A 20,854-nucleotide genomic window follows, 5' to 3' on the forward strand; every position below is an offset into this window, starting at 1 on the left:
GGTAGGTCACTGGGCCAATGTGTCGAGTAACCGGGAAAGGTCCGATATTTTGGCATGTGTGGCCGCTTGGCGCAAACATTGATTAGTGCGCATCCATAGGGTCTGAAGGGCTTTCGCAGTTACCTGAGCTGCTGGAGAAGGCACTGAAAGAGGAATCGGCAAAGGAGGCCGTGGCTGTCTGCCGTACACTAGAGAAAATGGGGAGACTCCCATGTCTGCAGCGATGTGAGAATTATGAGAGAATTCGGCCCACGGGAGTAGCTGAGCCCAGTTGTTTTGCTGGTCGTCGGAGTAAGCACGGAGAAAGCACTTGAGGAAGCGGTTCATCAGCTCAGCTTGGCCGCTGGCCTGGGGATGGTAGGCAGTGGTCAGGCTGATGAAAATCCCAAATTGTCTGCATAAAGAGCGCCAGTAGCGGGCGAGAAACTGAGGCCTCCTATCGGAGGCAATGTCTACAGGTAGCCCATGGAGACTAAAAACATGGAGGAAGAACAGAAGTGCAAGTTCGGGCGCTGAAGGCAAGGCACAAAATGAGCCATATTGGAGAACCTGTCCATGATCACCCAGATGATAGTTTTCCCATTGACACCGTAAGTCCACCAGGAAATCGGTGGACAAGTGAGTCCAGGATTCTTCAGGGGCAGATAGAGGTTGTAGCAGGCCCCACAGTCAGCCCACCGGAGGCTTTTGTTGGGCACAAGTAGGACAGGAGTCTACGTATGCACGTGTATCAGAGGACATGGTGGGCCACCAATAGTAGTACTGTAAGAGGGACAATGTCCAAGTGTATCCAGGATGGCCAGCTACTCTAGAATCGTGTGTCCACTGTAGCACTTTTTCACGAAGCCTGTGGGGCACCACCATTTTCCCTGCAGGCACGGTCACGGTGGCGGACAAAGAGATACAGGAAGGATCGTTTATGTGACGAGGCTCTTCTTAGGAGTCTTTGGGTTCGAAGAAATGAGATAGGACGTCAGCCTGGAGATTCTTCTCAGCAGAACGGTATCGAAAGTCAAAGTCAAATCAGGTGAAGAATAACGCCCAGCGGGCCTGGAAAGCATTTAAACGCTGGGCGTGCCGGAGGTGCTCAAGGTTCTTGTGGTCTGTGAAAATTGTAAACCGATGTTGGGCGCCCTCCAGCCAAGGGTGCCATTCCTCGAAAGCAAGTTTAATTGCAAGGAGTTCTCAATCCCTGGAGCTATAATTTCGCTCCGCTGGGGAGAACTTGTGGGAATAGAAGGAGCAAGGACACAAAACCTCTTTTCGGGAATACTGACTCAGCACCGCCCCAGCTCCAATAGCAGAGGCGTCAACTTCAATAATGAAGGGGTGGTTCAGGTCCAAATGGCGTAGACAGGGGCCCAACAAGAAGGTGTCTTTCAGGGCTTAGAAGGCAGCAATTGCCTCTGGAGTCCAATTCTTCGTATCGCTACCCTTACGGGTAAGGGCCATGAGAAGTGCGGCAACCAGGGAATAATTGGCTATGAAGTGGCAGTAGTAGTTGGTAAAACCAAGGAACCGCTGGAGTGCTCAGAGGCCTGCAGGTTGGGGCCAGTTCTGGATGCTTCGTAACTTACTGGGATCCATGGAGAAGCCAAGTTGGGAAACGATGTAGCCCAGGAAGAGCAAGCTCTGTTTCTCAAAAAAGCACTTATCGAGCTTGGCAAATAGGTGATTCTCCCGCAGGTGCTGCAGCACCATGTAGACATCCAAACAATGGGTGGCAAGATCCTTAGAAAAAATAAGGATATCATCTAGGTAGACGACAACCTTCACATAGAGAAGGTCACGGAAGATTTCGTTGATCATGTGTTGGAACACCGCAGAGGCATTGCAAAGGCCAAATGGATTCACAAGGTATTCGTAATGTCTATCCCTGGTATTAAATGCTGTCTTCCAGACATCCTCGGGATGAATATGAACCTGGTTTTAGGCACCTCGCAAGTCCAACTTGGTAAAGATGGTCACTCCTTGGAGGCGATCGAACAACTCGTTAATCAAGGGCAGAGGGTACTTATCATTACAGGTGATTGCATTCAAGCCGCAAAAGTCTATGCATGATCGTAATGACCCAACCTTCTTGGTGACAAAGAAGAAACATGCACCAGCAGGCAACATGGAGGGACAGATAAAGCCTTTAGCCAAGTTTTCACAGATATAGTCCGACATAGCTCGGATCTCTGGTATAGACAAAAGGATAGGTTCTGCCCCTAGGGGGTACAGTGCCTGGCAATAGATCAATGGGGCAGTCAAACTCACGATGTGGCGAAAGGATATCAGCCTTCTGTTTCGAGAACACATACCCGAAGTCAGCATATGGCGCAGAAAGGTCTGAGACAGTAACCGCTAGCAGAATCACTGAAGGTGGTTTTACTCTCCTGAGGCAAGTGCGATGGCATGCAAAACTCCATTCGGCGAGTTGAAGGGTCTCCTAATCAAAGTGGGGTGAGTGGTGCTGAAGCCATGGTAACCCTAGCAACATTGGATGGATGAATTTATCCAGGATGAAGAATTCTGCATCCTCCTCATGCAAGGCTCCAGTGAGGAGGTGGACAGGAACAGTGACTTGAAATTTTCTTCCTGGTAGAGGGTTGCGGTGGATGGAGGCAATAAGTAGTGGTTTCTTGACGGGATGGGTAGAGATGCCTAGGAGTTGAACCAAATCCTTCACAAGGAAATTCCCACCAGCTCCTGAATTGACCAAAGCCAAAGTGGGAAAGAACAGGAATTCCAGGTCAAGGTAAATGGTAACATTAACTGGGGGGCCGGATAGGTAGCGCTCAAGTTCAGGACCCCTACTAAACTTAGGTCAGAGAGTTTCCCGGACGGATGGGAAAAGACGAGAGGCGGTGTCCTGCAGCTCCGCAGTACAAGCACAGACCCAAATGCCTCCACCTAAGGCGCTCCTCGGGGGTAAGGCAACCACGTCCCAACTGCATGGGTTCTTCCAACTTAGTGGACGGTGGGACTCCGCTGGATGCAGGGCTCGCCGCAAGTGGAGAGTGAGAACGTTCGGCAGTGGGGCGCCGGGGTACCCGGACCTCCCGGTTTGCACTCCTGGAGGCAATGGTCTATGCGACCTGCAAGGTCAATGAGGTCCACAAGAGAAGAGGGTAGTTCATAGGCTGCAAGTTCATCTTTGAGTTGAGATGACAGGCCATCTAGGTAAATGGCTCGGAGGCAATCCTCCTGCCAGCCCAACTCCATAGCAAGAGTCCGGAATTCTATGGTATATTCATTGAGTGCTCGGTGACCTTGCCGCAAATGTAGAAGATTCGAACTAGCCGTAGCCTCCCTGGATCATCAAAGGTCCGACGAAAGGTAGTCACAAAGCCTGATAGTTCCTGGAGAAGGGAATCCGCACGCTTCCATAAGGGAGATGCCCATGATAATGCCTTGCCCTCTAGGCGTGAGAGGATGAAGATTACCTTCGTGAGGTCGTCCTGGAAGACGGAAGGTTGCAGAGCACACTGCATGTAGCACTGATTGATGAAGCCTCTGCAGAGCTTTGGATCCCTAATGAAACGGGATGAAGCGGGCAGGGCGAGCAGAGCTCTGGCTGGCATAGCCGGTGCTTGAGAGCTGAGTGGTGAAGTCATAGAAGCCGCGGAACCAGCATGAGAGTCCAAACGGGCATTGAGGCGTTCAATGGAGGTAGCCAACGCCCCCAAGAACCGCTGCTGTTCCTGGATCTTCAAGGCCAGGCCAGGAATGGCCAGGAGAGCGGATGGTTCCGCTGAGTCCATGGCCTTGGCAATCTGTTGCGGAGGTGGACCCTTGGCCCGAAGTGGAGTTGACACTACCTGTGGGGAAGCCCCCACAGGTCTCCACCGTTGAGAGGTGGAGCAGAACGGGAAGCAGAGGCCGACTGGAGCTTCGCCAATACCAGCCCTCGTTCTCCGCAGATTGAGCCCTTGGGTACTGAGGCCAGCTGGTCTTAGACGGGCCTCCGCGTGGTTGATCCCATGAAGGATGCTCAAGGAAGGGAGCCAGAGAGCAATGGAAACACAGGGTCACAGAAGCCGAGTTCAAGACAGGCCTGGATCCAGAAACCTGGATAGGCTGAAGCAGGCTAGAAGTCAGGAACATGTTAAGTCCGGGCTTGTAAATAGGCGAAAGCTTAAGAAAGGCCAAGTCCAAGTAGTCAGCTGGAGGCAAAGTCAGGGTCAAGCTGGAGTCAGAGAAGGCGGCTGGAGACAAGGTCAGGTGCGAGCAAGGGTCAGAGCCAGAGAATCCATCCAAGGCGTGGTGAGGAACAAGCGAGGGTCAAAGCCAGGAATCCGTCCAGTGTGGTCAGGAACAAGCGAGGGTCAAAGCCAGGAATCCATTCAAGGGGTAATCAGGGTCAGGAACAGGAAACTGGAACTGAAGCAGAAGAGCCGGAACAGGAACGCAGGACTGGAACAGATCAGGAACAAGTAGCAACTAAGCACACGACTGCAAGCGTGGAGACCTGTTGCCAAGGCAAAGACCGGATAGCAGAGCCTGCCTTAAGTATCAGGGCCCGGAGACGTCATGATCTGGGACCGCGGGAAGGGTTCCCGCCGCAGCCCCTTTAAAGTTGGGGAAGGTGCACGCATGCCTAAGGCAGACAGACTGGAAGTACGTGGTGGCGGCGTCTCCCCTCGACGCACATGGGGAGACCTGACTGGGACTGGAGGAAGCCGCGCAGCTGCCGGAGGAACCTGAGAGCCTAGCAGGAGCACGAGCACGTAGGCAACTGCCTACCGCTGCCAAAGAGGAAGGGCCAGGTACGGGGCCTGGGCAGCCGGGATATGCAACATCTACTGTAGCTCACTGAGTTGAGGATAAGGATATCCTCAATCCACACCATTTGGGTTCAGGCAATCCATGAGCACGGAATGGAGAAATTACTTACCTGACAATTTCGTTTTCCTTAATGTAGACAGATGGACTCAGGAACAGTGGGTTATGCTACCCTACCAGCAGATGGAGACAGAGCAGGCTGACTTTACAGTATATATACTCCTGCAGTGATCCCAGCCTGCCAGTATTCTCTACAAAAGCAACTGTGGACAGACTAGTAAAAAACTTGATTAAAAACAGTCAACCATAACTGTATTCAATCAACAAGAAACACTGAACTCACGTAAGAATCTAGGTACCCCAATCTAGGTACTGGATTAACACTTACCAGTAATCCCTTGGGATCCAGAGCCCCACAGGAGGACTATTGACACACTCATGTGGCATCTGAGGGCAGGAAGCTGAGTCCATCTATCTAAACTAAGGAAAACGAAATTATCAAGTAAGTAATTTGTCCATTTCCTAGCATGTAAACAGATGGACTCAGGACCAGTGGGATGTACCAAAGCTACTCCCGAACAGGTTGGGAGGCTGCCCGCGGTCCAGTCAATACCGCCCATGCAAAGGCTGCGCCCTCCCGGGCTTGCAAGTTCAAACGATAAAACCTGGAAAACATATGTACGGAGGACCACATTGCAGCTCGGCAAATGTCGACGGGAGACAACAATCTAACTTCCGCCCATGACACTGCCTGAGCCCTAGTGGAATGAGCCTTAACCTGAGAAAGCAATGATTATTTCAGCACCCACATACATGGTCATGACTAGCTCCTTAATCCAGCGAGCTATGGTAGCCCGTGAAGCTGGAGCACATTGCTTACTCCCACCATGGAGGAAAAACAGGTGATCCGTCTTCCAGAAAGGCTCGGAAACCTCCAGATACCGCATGACAAGTCTCATGACAGCCAAAGACTGCAAGAGGTGATACTCCTCCTCATCCCTAACCTTATCCAGGGATGGCAAGGAGATGGACTGATTCACCACTTTGGGCAAGAAAGAGGGAACAGTACGCAGCTGTAACGCCCCTGGAGTCACTCGAAGGAACGGCTCCCAGCAAGACAAGGCCTGTAGCTCAGAAATTTGACACGCAGAACATAGAGCCACCAGGAACACCATCTTCAAGGTCAACAACCACAAGGAAAGCCTATGCAGCGGTCGGAACATAGAGCCTGCCAAGTAATCCATCACCAGGTTAAGACTCCATAAGGGGACCGGTAATCTCAAGGGAGGCCTAAGATGCTTCACTCCCTTCAAAAAACAGACCACATCAGTATGGGACGACAAGGAAACACCATTTACTGGACCCCTAAAACAGGCAAAAACCGCAACCTGCACCTTTCAAGGAATTAAGGGCCAGTCCTTTATTCAACCCATCCTGAAAAAAATCCAGAATAAGTGGGATCTTAACTGTACGAAGAAGAACATCACGGTCCTCACACCAAGCCTCAAATATGCTCCAAACCCACACATAGGCTAAGAAGTGGAAAACCGAGCATGGAGTAAGTTGGAAATCACCACGGAAGAATACCCACGCTTAACAGGCAAGCCCTCTCAAGGGGCAAACTGTAAGACAGAACCAAGTCGGATACTTGTGAAGAACTGGACCCTGCTGTAATAGGTCCTGGCATGGCAAAAGCTGAAGAGGGGTCTCCACTAGGAGTCTTCGCAAATCCGTATACCATGGATGCCCAGGCCAATCTGGTGCCACCAGGAGTATTAGCCCCCTGTGGCCTTCAATTTTGCGTATCATCCTGCCCAGCAAAGGCCATGGAGGAAAGCCATAAAGCAATCTGTATTCCAGCCAGACCTGTATGAGAACATCTGTGCCTAGAGACCACAGATCTCTCTTGCAACTGTAGAATCGAGGAACTTTCGCATTGCTAACAGGGCTAGGAACTGAAAGCCCCAGCAATTCACAATTAGCTGAAATGCCTTGGCAGACAACACCCATTCTAGAGGATCCAGACTCTCTCTGCTGAGAAAGTCTGCTCATACGTTGGGTTTTCCTGAATATGAGAGGCCGAGAACATCTGTAGATGACCTTCTGCCCATTCGATAAGTTGGTCCTATTTTCTGCAACACTTGCTGGCTCTTGTTTCCTCCCTGGTTACCGATGTAGGCCACCATCATCGCGTTGTCTAACATCACGCAGACCACTTGATCTCACAGGCTGTGGCTGAACTGCAAGCATGCCAACCTGACCACCCGGGCTTCATAGAAACATAGAAATGACGGCAGAAGAAGACCAATTGGCCCATCCAGTTTGCCCAGCAAGCTTCACACTTCTTTTTTCTCATACTTATCTGTTTCTCTTGGCTCTTAGTAACCTTTGGTTCTATTTCCCTTTCACCCCCACCATTAATGTAGAGAGCAGTGATGGAGCTGCATCCAAGTGAAATATCAAGCTTGATTAGTTAGGGGTAGTAACCGCCGCAATAAGCAAGCTACACCCATACTTATTTGTTTACCCAGACTATGTTATTCAGCCCTTATTGGTTGTTTTTCTTCTCCCCTGCCGTTGAAGCAGAGAGCTATGCTGGATATGCGTGAAGTATTAGTTTTTCTTCTCCCTTGCCGTTGAAGCAGAGAGCTATGCTGGATATGCGTGAAGTATTACTTTTACTTCTCCTCTGCCATTGAAGCAGAGAGCTATGCTGATATGCATTGAAAGTGAAGTATGCATTGAAAGCCACATTAACTATCAACAATATTGAATAAGCCTAATAATTGGTAATACCTATAGCCTTTGAACTCTCTGTTAATTTTACATACTCTTACCCTCCCCTGGGTTTTGTTTTTTTTTTTAATTTGGAGATGGCAGCCCTCCACCCTTCCACTCCGTGAAGGTGGAACACCAACCACTGGCCACTGGCATCCCGCTCCGTGAATGCCTCTGTGGCTACTGCCGCTCCGTGCAGTGTTTTGCTGCCTCCTCTAGACCTGATGGACCTTATCTGTTACTCTATGTTTCTATTAAGACTTCATAAGGGGACCGGTAATCTCAAGGGAGGCTTAAGATGCTTCACTCCCTTCAAAAAACAGACCACATCAGTATGGGACGACAAGGAAACACCATTCACTGGACCCCTAAAACAGGCAAAAACCGCAACCTGCAATTTTCAAGGAATTAAGGGCCAGTCCTTTATTCAACCCATCCTGAAAAAAATCCAGAATAAGTGGGATCTTAACTGTACGAGGAAGAACATCACGGTCCTCACACCAAGCCTCAAATATGCTCCAAACCCACACATAGGCTAAGAAGTGGAAAACCGAGCATGGAGTAAGTTGGAAATCACCACGGAAGAATACCCACGCTTAACAGGCAAGCCCTCTCAAGGGGCAAACTGTAAGACAGAACCAAGTCGGATACTTGTGAAGAACTGGACCCTGCTGTAATAGGTCCTGGCATGGCAAAAGCCGAAGAGGGGTCTCCACTAGGAGTCTTCGCTAATCCGTATACCATGGATGCCCAGGCCAATCTGGTGCCACCAGGAGTATTAGCCCCCTGTGGCCTTCAATTTTGCGTATCATCCTGCCCAGCAAAGGCCATGGAGGAAAGCCATAAAGCAATCTGTATTCCAGCCAGACCTGTATGAGAACATCTATGCCTAGAGACCACAGATCTCTCTTGCAACTGTAGAATCGAGGAACTTTCGCATTGCGAGAAGTCGCTAACAGGGCTAGGAACTGAAAGCCCCAGCGATTCACAATTAGCTGAAACGCCTTGGCAGACAACACCCATTCTAGTGGATCCAGACTCTCTCTGCTGAGAAAGTCTGCTCATACGTTGGGTTTTCCTGAATATGAGACTGATATTCCAGCGGGACTCCTCAACTTTCCAATGCCCTTGGGCCATCAGCTCCTTATAGTGAGCTCCCCAACCCTGGAGACTCTCATCTGTCATAAGTACCAACCAGGTCAGGGAGGACAAGGAAACTCCTTTTCACAGATGAGCCTCCAACAACTACTATTGGAGGTGAGAGCAGACTTCCATCGGCAAGTGGAGCTGAATCCAATAGTCCTGAGACGGCAGGATCCAACGAGACAGTGGCAAGCACTGAAGAGGATGCATAGTTCCCTCGCCCACGGCACCACTCCCAGGATTGCCACCATCAAGCTGAGCACATGTAGCAAGGACCACACACTGTCGGGCGTATAGTGTTCACAAACTGTTGCACGTGAGACATCAATTTCTGAATTCGAACTTCCGGCAGGATGGCCGAAGACTGCTCTTAGAAGCCAAAATGTCCAAATTTTAGATTCTTTATTGAGGAAATAATAGCTTTAAAAAGCCCGACTCAGGCAGAGTTTCGCCCTCTCTCATAGGGGCTGCATCAGGGCTGTGCAGGACGCTGTGCAGGACTGTGGACAGCGGCCTGCACAGCGTCATCGCCTACAGATGCAGGGCTGGGCCTGAGGAGCAGGCCCTGACGTCAGCAGCAGCTCCAGCCGCTGCAGGACTCCCCAGGGGTGGCTCCAGCTGCCAGATGAGACCGGGGCTTGCGGCCTAGCGCCGCGAAGACGCTGACGGCGGCGGCGGCTCCAGCCGCGAGGAATGCCGGAGAAGTCCGCGGCTCCAGCCCCGATAAAGAGGGCGTGTAAGGATGGCCTCTGGGCCGCAAGGAGATATTACAGTCCGCGGCTCCAGCCACATGGAGAGGCCCGACGGCGGCGTCCATGCCGCGTCGGGAGAAGAGAGCAGCATGGGGTGAGTGAGCCTGCTCACGGGGAAACCCGTGGGCAGCGAATTCTTAACAAATAATTGGTCAATTTTCTCAGTGGAAGGAAGTGGGCAGTGGAGTGCCTCAGGGATCTGTATTGGGACCCTTACTTTTCAATATATTTATAAATGATCTGGAAAGAAATACGACGAGTGAGATAATCAAATTTGCAGATGACACAAAATCACAAGCAGATTGTGATAAATTGCAGGAAGACCTTGTGAGACTGGAAAATTGGGCATCAAAATGGCAGATGAAATTTAATGCGGATAAGTGCAAGGTGATGCATATAGGGAAAAATAACCCATGCTATAATTACACAATGTTGGGTTCCATATTAGGTGCTACCACCCAGGAAAGAGATCTAGGCGTCATAGTGGATAACACATTGAATTCTTCGGTTCAGTGTGCTGCAGCAGTCAAAAAAGCAAACAGAATGTTGGGAATTATTAGAAAGGGAATGGGGAATAAAACGGAAAATGTCATAATGGTGAGACCGCACCTTGAATACTGTGTACAATTCTGGTCACCGCATCTCAAAAAAGATATAATTGTGATGGAGAAGGTACAGAGAAGGGCTACCAAGATGATAAGGGGAATGGAACAGCTCCCCTATGAGGAGAGACTAAAGAGGTTAGGACTTTTCAGCTTGGAGAACAGACGGCTGAGGGGGGATATGATAGAGGTGTTTAAAATCATGAGAGGTCTAGAACGGGTAGATATGAATCGGTTATTTACGCTTTCGGATACTAGAAAGACTAGGGGGCACTCCATGAAGTTAGCATGGGGCACATTTAAAACTAATCGGAGAAAGTTCTTTTTTACTCAACGCACAATTAAACTCTGGAATTTGTTGCCACAGGATGTGGTTAGTGGTTGTGGTTGAAAAAAGGTTTGGATAAGTTCTTGGAGAAGAAGTCCATTACCTGCTATTAATTAAGTTGACTTAGAAAATAGCCACTGCTATTACTAGCAACGGTAACATGGAATAGACTTAGTTTTTGGGTACTTGCCAGGTTCTTATGGCCTGGATTGGCCACTGTTGGAAACAGGATGCTGGGCTTGATGGACCCTTGGTCTGACCCAGTATGGCATTTTCTTATGTTCTTATGGTTAGAGAGGAGGAGGGTGACTGATGCCAGGCAGGTTTCCCAGGTTTTAAGGGATTTAGAGATGTCTAGATTGTCCACAGATTGATGGTATATAAAATAAATAAATAAAAATAAATAAATCTTTGTAAGATTAGTTTTGGAAGCTGCGTCAGCTGACCAAATTCACAACCAGACTTGACACCTGGCCGCCATCACCGAAGCTACTCTCCTGTGGCCGAGGTATGGACCAAATCCTGCTTAAGGATAGCCTCAATCCTCCTATCATGCACATCCTCCCGCTCCTCCCTCCACGGGGATGGTCGCCTGCACTTTGGGAAAACACAAACGCTCTCACACAGCTGGATCCAGGGGGTACAGACCTTCCAGCATCCAACCCCCTTTAAAAGTTTCCTCTGGGGCATCCCATTCAAGATCAATCAATTCCTGAATGGCATCCTTCATAGGGAAAAAACAAGAAGAGCAAGGAAACCAAAATAGGATTCTTCTTCTGTCTCTGCTCTGTGCGTGTGACCATAATGAGAGATTCTGCTAGCATGTAGTGTCTGTATAGAGATCTATAGCAATCGGGTTTGTTTTGTTTCCTCAGTAGGTGGTGTATTGGTATTCTAGGACCCAGTGTAATATTTACCCTTGCTTTTTCACAGGTAGGGTTATTGTTGTTTGAGTCCTTGGTGTTATTACTGTTATGTTATGATGGGATTGCAGTATAGATTTTGAGTGTCTTTTTTGCGGGGTTTTGTGTTAGTTCACAATGTGTCTGGCAGTGGAAGGTGTTTGTGCTGCTGTTACTGTGAGGTGACACCAGAATTTGAAAATATCTTTTAGTATGATGAGCTGTAAGTGAAACATCCAAGCTCCATTGTTTGGGGGAATTTCAGTGGATGCACAGTGAGTTACAGAACTGGAGGTGCAGGATTTGTATTGACATTCTGTCCCTTCCTATATATTCCTGACTTCACTCTCATAGCCATATAGAATTAGTTGAATGAGGCTATCAAATAATTTTATAGTGTGAAATTGGCCAGCTTTTTAAAATTACGCAGAAGACCCTTTGGACTTTTTTATTAACACCTTTTTTTATAACCAATTTTAAAGCAGGATCCATGCTATAGAGATGGGTGTGATAAAGAAATGTCATTTTGGCTCCCCCCACCCCCAACAATTCTTCTGTCTAGAGATGCCACTGATCTGTGACCTTAAGCATTAGTACAAGAAGGATTAAGGGGGGGGGGGGATGCTGGAGAGGCACACAAATGCATTGGCCCCCGGGCGCCGGAGACCCTTGGTGCGCCACTGGGTGCGAGCCATATGGGGCCGCAAGCGGTGGCAAAGAGGAGTGGAGATTTGGTGGGCCGTGAGCAGTGCCCAACCTGCTCATGACCAGAAAACCACATAGTTGGCGGGCGTGATCGAGAATGAGGTAGGAGGGGCCGAGATCGGGGGATGGCGGCGCGACCCGGGGGGGGGCGCAAGAGAGAGAAGGCTCGCCTAGGGCACCAAATCCCCTTGCACCGGCCCTGGAGCCAAGGCAAGCCCTGTCGCCTTAGCATAGGACTGGAAGAGGGAAGAGCCACCAGCTGAGGGTCCGACCTGACAGGACTGGGTGAAGTGGAGAACTGTGCCTGAAGAAAAGCTTGTAAGGCTTGAAAAAATTCCACCAAAGAAAAAGCAGCCAGGTCCAAACCACATCCAGAAGGAACTGGAGAGGGGCCCACAGAACTACCAAGGAATAACCAAGGAATTGGATCAAGGAAGGGCACTCGATGTCATCTACTTGGATTTCAGCAAAGCTTTTGATACGGTCCCGCACAGGAGACTAGTGAATAAAATGAGAAGCTTAGGAGTGAGTGTCGAGGTAGTGGCCTGGATTGCAAACTGGTTGAAGGACAGAAAACAATGTGTGTTGGTAAATGGAACTCTCTCTGAAGAGAGAGCGGTGTTAAGTGGTGTACGGCAGGGATCGGTGTTGGGAGCAGTCCTGTTCAATATCTTTGTGAGCGATATAGCGGATGGGATAGAAGGTAAGGTTTGTCTTTTTGCGGACGACACTAAGATCTGCAACAGAGTGGACACACCGGAAGGAGTGGAGAGAATGAAACGGGATTTAAAGAAGCTAGAAGAGTGGTTGAAGATATGGCAGTTGAGATTCAATGCCAAGAAGTGCAGAGTCATGCATATGGGGAGTAGAAATCCAAAAGAACTGTATTCGATGGGGGGAGAAAGGCTGATGTGCACGGAGCAGGAGAGAGACCTTGGGGTGATAATGTCTAACGATCTGAAGTCGGCAAAACAATGTGACAAGGCGATAGCTAAAGCCAGAAGAATGCTGAGCTGCATAGAGAGAGGAATATCGAGTAGGAAAAGGGAAGTGATTATCCCCTTGAACAGGTCCTTGGTGAGGCCTCACCTGGAGTACTGTGTTCAGTTCTGGAGACCGTATCTCCGAAAAGACAGAGACAAGATGGAGGCGGTCCAGAGAAGGGTGACCAAAAAGGTAGAATGTCTTCATCGAATGACTTATGAGGAGAGATTGAAGAATCTAAATATGTACACCCTGGAGGAAAGGAGGAGCGGAGGTGATATGATACAGACTTTCAGATACTTGAAAGGTTTAATGATCCAAAGACAACGACAAACCTTTTCCGTCGGAAAAAAATCAGCAGAACCAGGGGTCACGATTTGAAGCTCCAGGGAGGAAGACTCAGAACAAATGTCAGGAAGTATTTCTTCACAGAGAGGGTGGTGGATGCTTGGAACGCCCTTCCGGAGGAAGTGGTGAAGACCAGAACTATGAAGGACTTCAAAGGGGCATGGGATAAACACTGTGGTTCCATAAAGTCTAGAGGACGTGAATGAATGTGGAAAAAAGGATTTGCATTCACAAAAAAGCAGAAAGTAGCTTGCTTGTTATGGCGGTTACTACCCCAAACCAAATAAGCCTGATACTTCACTTTCAATGCATATCCAGCATAGCTCTCTGCTTCAACGGCAAGGGAGAAAGACTGATACTTCACACACATCCAGCATAGCTCTCTGCTTCAACGGCAGGGGAGAAAGACTGAATCTTTACGCATATCCAGCATAGCTCTCTGCTTTAACGGCAGGGGAGAAAGACTGATACTTTACACATATCCAGCATAGCTCTCTGCTTTAATGGCAGGGGAGAAAGACTGATGCTTCACACATAACCAGCATGGCTCTCTGCTTCAACGGCAGGGGAGAAAGTCTGATGCTTCACTTTCAATGCATGTCCAACATAACTCTCTGCTTCAACGGCAGGGGGAATGAAGAAAAGAGGATCTATATACAGACAACAACCAAAAAGGACTGAATTACATAGTCTGGGAAAACAAATAAGCATGCGTGTAGCTTGCTTATTGCAGAGGTTACTACCCCTAACTAATTAAGCTAAATATTTCACATAGATGCAGTTCCAACACTGCTCTCTGCATTAATGGAGGGGGTGGAAGGGAAATAGAACCAAAAGGTTACTAAGAGCCAAGAGTAACAGATAAGTATGAGAAAAAAAATGTGCAAAGCTTGCTGGGCAGACTGGATGGGCCGTTTGGTCTTCTTCTGCCGTCATTTCTATGTTTCTATGTATGTTACCCTTTCCAGATGAGGAACCAATAAAGGGAGAACCAAGGTCTGACGTCCCTCCAGTCAAGGCCGGAACCAACCCATCAGAATGGGAGGAGCCAGGCTTAGCAAAATCAGAGGACGACAACTCACTCTGAGAGTCCGAAAAATGCTGACACATTAGAAGACATGTCAAGCTGAGAAGCCCTAATATGACAGGCAACACAAAGAGAAAGGCACTTAGGCTTCTTGTTCACTGGTGCCATTGCAGCGGTAAATGTGTGTCTGAAATGCTTGTGCTCAAAAATTTATGCGAACAAAAATTACGCGCTGGAGAGGTAAGTGCGGCAAGGCTTTACTTGGCGCAGAACTTCTGCGCCAAGTAAAGCATTTGACACGCTGTAAAGCTTGTGCGCGCAAAAGGCGCACCCAAAACCGAGCACACAATGCATGTGCAGAGTCAACGCACTGTGCACACCGACGACCTTGAGGGGGCAGCAAAACATGCACAGGAGCACAAGAAAATACAGCTGCAGCCTACCACATGGAGTGCAAGCACAAAGTGAAATGGAGGAGCAGCTTAGTGGTTAGAGCAGCTGGCTACGACCCAGGGAAACTAGGGTTCAAATCCCACTGCTGCTCCTTGTGATCTTGGTCAATTCACTTTACCGCCATTGCCTCAGGTACAAAATTAGATTGTAAGCCCTGTGGGGATACAGAAATACCTATAGAAAGTACATACCATACTGGGTCAGACCAAGGGTCCATCAAGCCCAGCATCCTGTTTCCAACAGTGGCTAATCCAGGCCATCTGAATCATTACCTATGAAAACCTTCTCTGGAACGGGTATCTCCCCAACATCCTCTTCAGTAAACATTGAAGCAAAGAAATTGTTTAATCTTTGTACGATGGCCTTATCTTCTCTAATTGCCCCTTTAACCCCTCAATCATCTAATGGTCCAACTGACTCCCTCAAAGGCTTTCTGCTTTGGATATATTTTTAAAAGTTTTTACTGTGAGTTTTTGCCTCTACGGTCAACTTCTTTTCAAATTCTCTCTTAGCCTGTCTTATCAATGTCTTACATTTAACTTGCCAACGCTTATGCATTATCCTATTTTCTTCTGTTGGATCCTTCTTCCAATTCTTGAATGTAGATCTTTTGGCTAAAATAGCTTCTTTCACGTCACCTTTTAACCATGCCATTTTGCCTTCCTTCCACCTTTCTTAATATTTATTTTATTTATTTAATTCTTTTATATACCGACCTTCATGACAGGTGTCATATCAAATCGGTTTACATGGAACAAGGGGTAAACATTCTTATCAACCGTTTAATATGTGGAATACATCTGGACTGTGCTTCTAGGATGGTAGGTTTTTTGGGTTTTTTTTTAACAATGACCACGCTTCTTGCACGCTTTTTACCTTTGTAGCTGCTCCTTTCAGTTTTTTGGAAGTTTTTTTTCCAAAAACTGAAATAAAAAAAAAAGTCTAACTGCCCCATCGGGGCTGCTCAACCCGCCAGGCTGCCCAGTTCCCCAACTCCCACAGAAGCAGGAACGAACATCGGAGGACGTCCTAAAAAAACTCTTAACTGTGTCTGAAGGTAAAACGTTCACCTTTTTTTTAAACCTTACCTGAGCTCAGCATTTACCAGCTGTGCGGTCTCCGGCTGTGGGGGGAGAGGGCATCTGCCATCACCATCGCACTCAGCCTTCTGCACCCACTGTCTTCCAGCTGAACAAGCAGCTAAGTTCACACCAGGAAACCCAGCTACTGGACCAAGGCACACCTCTGAGGGACCATAGAAATCACCTAAGGAATTCTCAACTGGGGGAGGGAACTTTTGGTATCACCACAGGAGTGTGGGGCTTTCTTTTCCTTAAGTCAAATTTCAAATTTCTCCTTCCAAAAAACTCAAAGCAATCCCCATAGGGAGATTCACATCTGTCACCTGCTGGAGATGGAGAACACTGGCAGGCTGGGGTCACTGCAGGAATATATATATACTGTGACATCAGCTTGCTCCGTCTCCATCTGCTGGCAGGGGAGCATAACCCACTGGTCCTGAGTCCATTTGTCTACACACTAGGAAATTGCTTTTGCTGTCTTTAACCAACACACTTAGGAGAGGCCTTGACTCAGGCTATCGTTACATTCTTGTGTTTCTCGACATCTCCTCTGCTTTCGACACAGTTGACTATTCTATCCTTTTGCATCTCCTGCAAAACCATGGGCTAGCCAGAGTTGTCCTAAACTGGTTTTCTTCTTTTCTAGACAATCACGCTCAGTCTAAATTTCATAATCAATATTTTCACTGGTCTCTTTTGAAAATGGGTGTTCCAGAGGGTTCCGTCCTGTCTGCACCCTATTTAACATTTATAGTGCCAATTTGTAAATTTTTGTTGTCTTTGTAACAGGTACAAAATTTACGTGGATGATATTCAATTTTTTATCCAGCTTCATCCCACTTGGCAGGATACAGTCAAACACATTTAAATTTGTATTTCTTCCATTGAGCAATGGTTACTACAAAATAAATTAGCACTCAATAAGAAAAAGACAGAATTTCTTCTCGTACAAAGTTACAATATTCATCCATCATGTTTGATGGTTCTGTTTTCAATTTACATCAAAGCATTAAGAGCCTAGTTGTTTGGATCGACCCCCATCTTTCTTTTCGAGCACACATCAAATCAGTTATCAGATGAGGTTTTTTTCAAATTCTGCGTGCTGGTGGGCTTAAACAACTACTACATGATTCTGAATTCTGAACTGTTTTCAAGATTCTATCTTTCCTTTAATCGATTATGGCAATGGCCTCTTTCTAGATCTTCCGATGAACACATTGCATCCTCTTCAACTCCTTCTCAATGCCTCAGCCCAACTGATCTCTTGGGTTAAACATTTCTTGCATATTACCCCACACTCATTGACCTTCACTGGCTACCTATACACAGTGCATTGAGTATAAAATTGGTCTTACTCTTTTCAAACGTAAACATTTGGACTCTTGTCCCTGGTCAAATGCCCTACTTAAACTATACCAACCCTCACAACAACTTAGATCATCTCCGTGAGGTCTATTAGATGTTCCATCTATCAAAAATGCTTGCTTCATCAAAACACGAGAATCTGCCTTCTCAGTAGCAGCTCCTATTCTTCCTCGAAGAACTGGATCTGTGTACATGTCTTAAGACTTTTAGAGGTCTTCTCAAAACCTTGCTTCTCAAGAAGGCTTATTATTGATTAATTTTTGGTCTGTTTTCTCCCCCTACTGAACAAGGCATGGTTGCAGGTCTACTCAATATCTATGTTTGTCTTTTGTATTTGATCTGTTTGTTTATCATGTTTAGCAGATAATGTTTATTGTATTGGTTAAGTTTTTGTAACATTTTATGGATGCTTTAATTTTTGCTTCGTTTAGGCCTTGTGTTAGACGACTAATAAATTCTAATAAATTTTAATGTAAATGTAATGTAGAAGCTCATTCCTAGTCCATTTTCAAATGGAAAGAATTAGACACCTAAACTCTGAAAACTGATGGTGCATCACTACCGATGCCAGTGCATCACAGTTGAGTCAGAGGGCATGGGAGTACCTCATGAACCCTTCCTATCTTTCTGAAAGATCCGTTCAAATCCCTCGCATCTAGGATGGGTCTGAATTCACCTTTCTTCATGGGAAGCAGAAAATAGCTGGAGTAAAATCCCCACTCTCTCCTGTGAAGGGACAATTTTCACCATGTGGAGCTTCAAAAGGGAGGAGATTTCCAATTTGAACAGTTCCTAGTGCAGTGAGAGCCTGAATGTCCTCTCCGGCAAGCAATCTGGAGGGATTTCCAGATGTTATTTGTAAATATCTTTGATTATCCAATGAGCCTAGTTATCTAGGGTTACAAGGAGCTAATAGTATGCAAAAAATATCTCTTCCCCCACAGAGCAATCTTATTTATTTATTTATTTATTTATTTAGAGACTTTTATATACCGGTATTAGTAGGGACATCATACCGGTTCACATTTGAACAGCAGGTTTGAAAGTACATATTAACAGGGAGAAAGAACTGGGAGGGGGATAACACAAGAGCAGCGTAGAAATGTAGCTTAACAACAGGCGAACATAAAAGCTTAACAACAGGCAAACATAGAGCTCCTTAATATAAGGAATACAGGATAGTCTATATGGGAGATAGTATAGCATTGTAGGAGGGAAGGGGTGGACTAATCCGGATAGGCTTGTTTAAATAACCATGTTTTTAACTTCTTTTTAAATTTGATGGTGCATGATTCAAGGCGTAAGTTTGGAGGGAGGGAGCTCCAGAGTGAAGGGCCAGCAATTAAGAGGGCACGGTCACGTGTGGAGGAGAGGTAGGCTGTTTTAAGGGAGGGTACTAGTAGAGTGCCTTTGTTGGCAGTTCTGGTGGGCTGGGTAGACTGATGAATCTTAAAAGGAGTCTAGCCAGTTGGAATTGTGAGCGTGAATGGATTTATGTACAATTGTCAGGGTTTTGGAGTGAATACGAGAGGGGATAGGGAGCCAGTGTAAGTCTTTAAGGATAGGGGTGATGTGTTCTGATTTATGGGTATTTGAGATGATTCTAGCAGTCACATTTTGTAACATTTATAGGGGTTTTATTGTGGAGTAGGGGAGCCCTAGGAAGACTGAGTTACAGTAGTCCAATTTAGAGGAGATAGTGGCTTGGATCACTGTGCGGAAGTCTTGGGTGTATAGTAGTGGTTTAAGTTTTTTTAGGACATTGACTTTGAAGAAACCTTCTTTAAGTATGGAGCTGACGTATTTCTTCATCTTTCTGAATCTTCCAATACATGGGCTGAAAGTTGGGCTATATCCTCTGGGATCCAGCCACAAAAATCTATTCTGGATTCAACTGGATATCAGTTAGGGCTTTGAGCTCTTCCGTTCAAGTTAACAAAGCCTAGAGCCCTATGAACTGGATTGAGAAGACCCTTGGAAGCATCTTGTGAAAAAAATGTGGTCTCCTCAAATACACTCTGGAACTTAGGAGGTGTAGAAGGTGCATTAGAGGTGGAAGATGAAAGGGACTGGAGAATGGCCACAGTCTTCTTGCATTTGCTTCAAAGAGATTAATCTCCAGAGCAAGATCTCTCAAAATCCAGATGCCCACAGTTATGCTGAATGGCATTTCTAAGGAAAAAAGAGGGGAAGAAAACAACTGGAAAAAAAAAGCAATCAAACATAGGTTGGTCTGATAACTCAATATCAAGTGTTGAGCACTGCCATGTGGAAGGCCTAGGTTTGATTCATGGACCAGGCTTCTGCTCTCCAGGCAAGCTAGGGCTAGGGATACTGTAGAAGCAGAATTTACAGACCCTGGTGGAGACGGAGTCAGGGCATCACTCAATGGTGAATTTGGTAGTCATTAGTACTGTTCTACAGGGAGTCACAGTATATGGCCCCTGGTCAAAGATATGCTGCAATGGTTGGGTGGGGTTGGGAAGTGGATATAAAAAATAAGGGAAAGACCTAAGTAGTTGTGAATGCTTATGACCCTATAGCAGGAAGCAATGAACTGCTGAGCCAAAATAACCCCCCAAAAATGGTAAGAAAGGTAGCTGATAAAAACTGTCAGTCACAAAATGTGGTGGTAGTAGCCAGAGGAATAGCCTGACAACAGAAAAGTAGAATCTGAGGAGCAGTGAGTTTGGATGTATTCATTAAATTACCACACACATGCAATAGCTTTTTAGAAAGCTCTGGAAGGCGTCTTCCATACTGGCAAGAGATGGAGTTACATGACATCTGTGTGGCTTGCTGCAATTGTCTATTGTCAGAGGACAGCCTTTTACTCTTACATCATCATTTGATGAACTCAAAGATGAAAGACAGATGAGAAACAATAAGGAAAGTGGCAATCAATGTTGGCTGAATACCAAGAGCTGAATGGGAAGACTAAACCAGAAGTGTATGCAGAGAAACAAGATGTTTCAAGCTTGTTGCAGTTAAAAGTATAAAGCTGATTTGAATCCATAAACTTTAAAATCCAGAATCTGCTTAGGATATCTCTTCTTTCATAGGCACTGTCTCCATGTTTAATGGGAAAAATGTATATATTTTTTTATAATATATGTTTACAGAATTAAATTCACAGGTGCATACAAATTAAAATGTATGCTAACATTTTAGTTCCAGTTTTATGTCTTTAATTAAGATAACTGCTGAATAAAAATATACATATACATCTTCTTGACTATAAATAGCAAAGAATTAACTGGAATGAGTTACAGTATGGACAGAGCTGTATTCAAGGAGTCTTTGCTCATAAATGGGGGTCAGTATGTTCTGGTGAGTTTTCGCCCAAAGAAGGGCTGTCTGAGTCTCCTGCACCCACCTACCTGTGTGGGTTCAGATACCACGCTCTTTCTCTGCTCAGCAGATTTCTCAATTGCTTCACTGAGTGATTTTGCATATTGCACCATTGCTTTTAGCTGTGAATCAGTCAGTACCCAGAGCAAGTCATCCAACATCAACAGTAGCTTTGATGCCACTACATTGCAGTCTTTTATCTGTGGGAAAACCAAAAAAGGTAATTTACAAAAGTTACATTTACAAAGCAGAAATCTACTCTTTGGA

The 20,854-nt window shown here is 46.5% G+C and overlaps 1 protein-coding gene across 1 annotated transcript in view; it reads right to left on the reverse strand.

The window, feature by feature from the left end:
* UHRF1BP1L (UHRF1 binding protein 1 like) overlaps window positions 1-20,854 on the reverse strand; it is a 373,911-nt gene that overhangs the window by 285,286 nt on the left and 67,771 nt on the right. The window contains exon 7 of the mRNA XM_029597381.1: window positions 20,617-20,787. Coding sequence (XP_029453241.1) covers window positions 20,617-20,787 — 171 coding nt within the window. The remainder of the gene's footprint in view (window positions 1-20,616; window positions 20,788-20,854) is intronic.

Source organism: Rhinatrema bivittatum, chromosome 4 (assembly GCF_901001135.1).
Source record: "Rhinatrema bivittatum chromosome 4, aRhiBiv1.1, whole genome shotgun sequence".
Taxonomy (NCBI): domain Eukaryota; kingdom Metazoa; phylum Chordata; class Amphibia; order Gymnophiona; family Rhinatrematidae; genus Rhinatrema; species Rhinatrema bivittatum.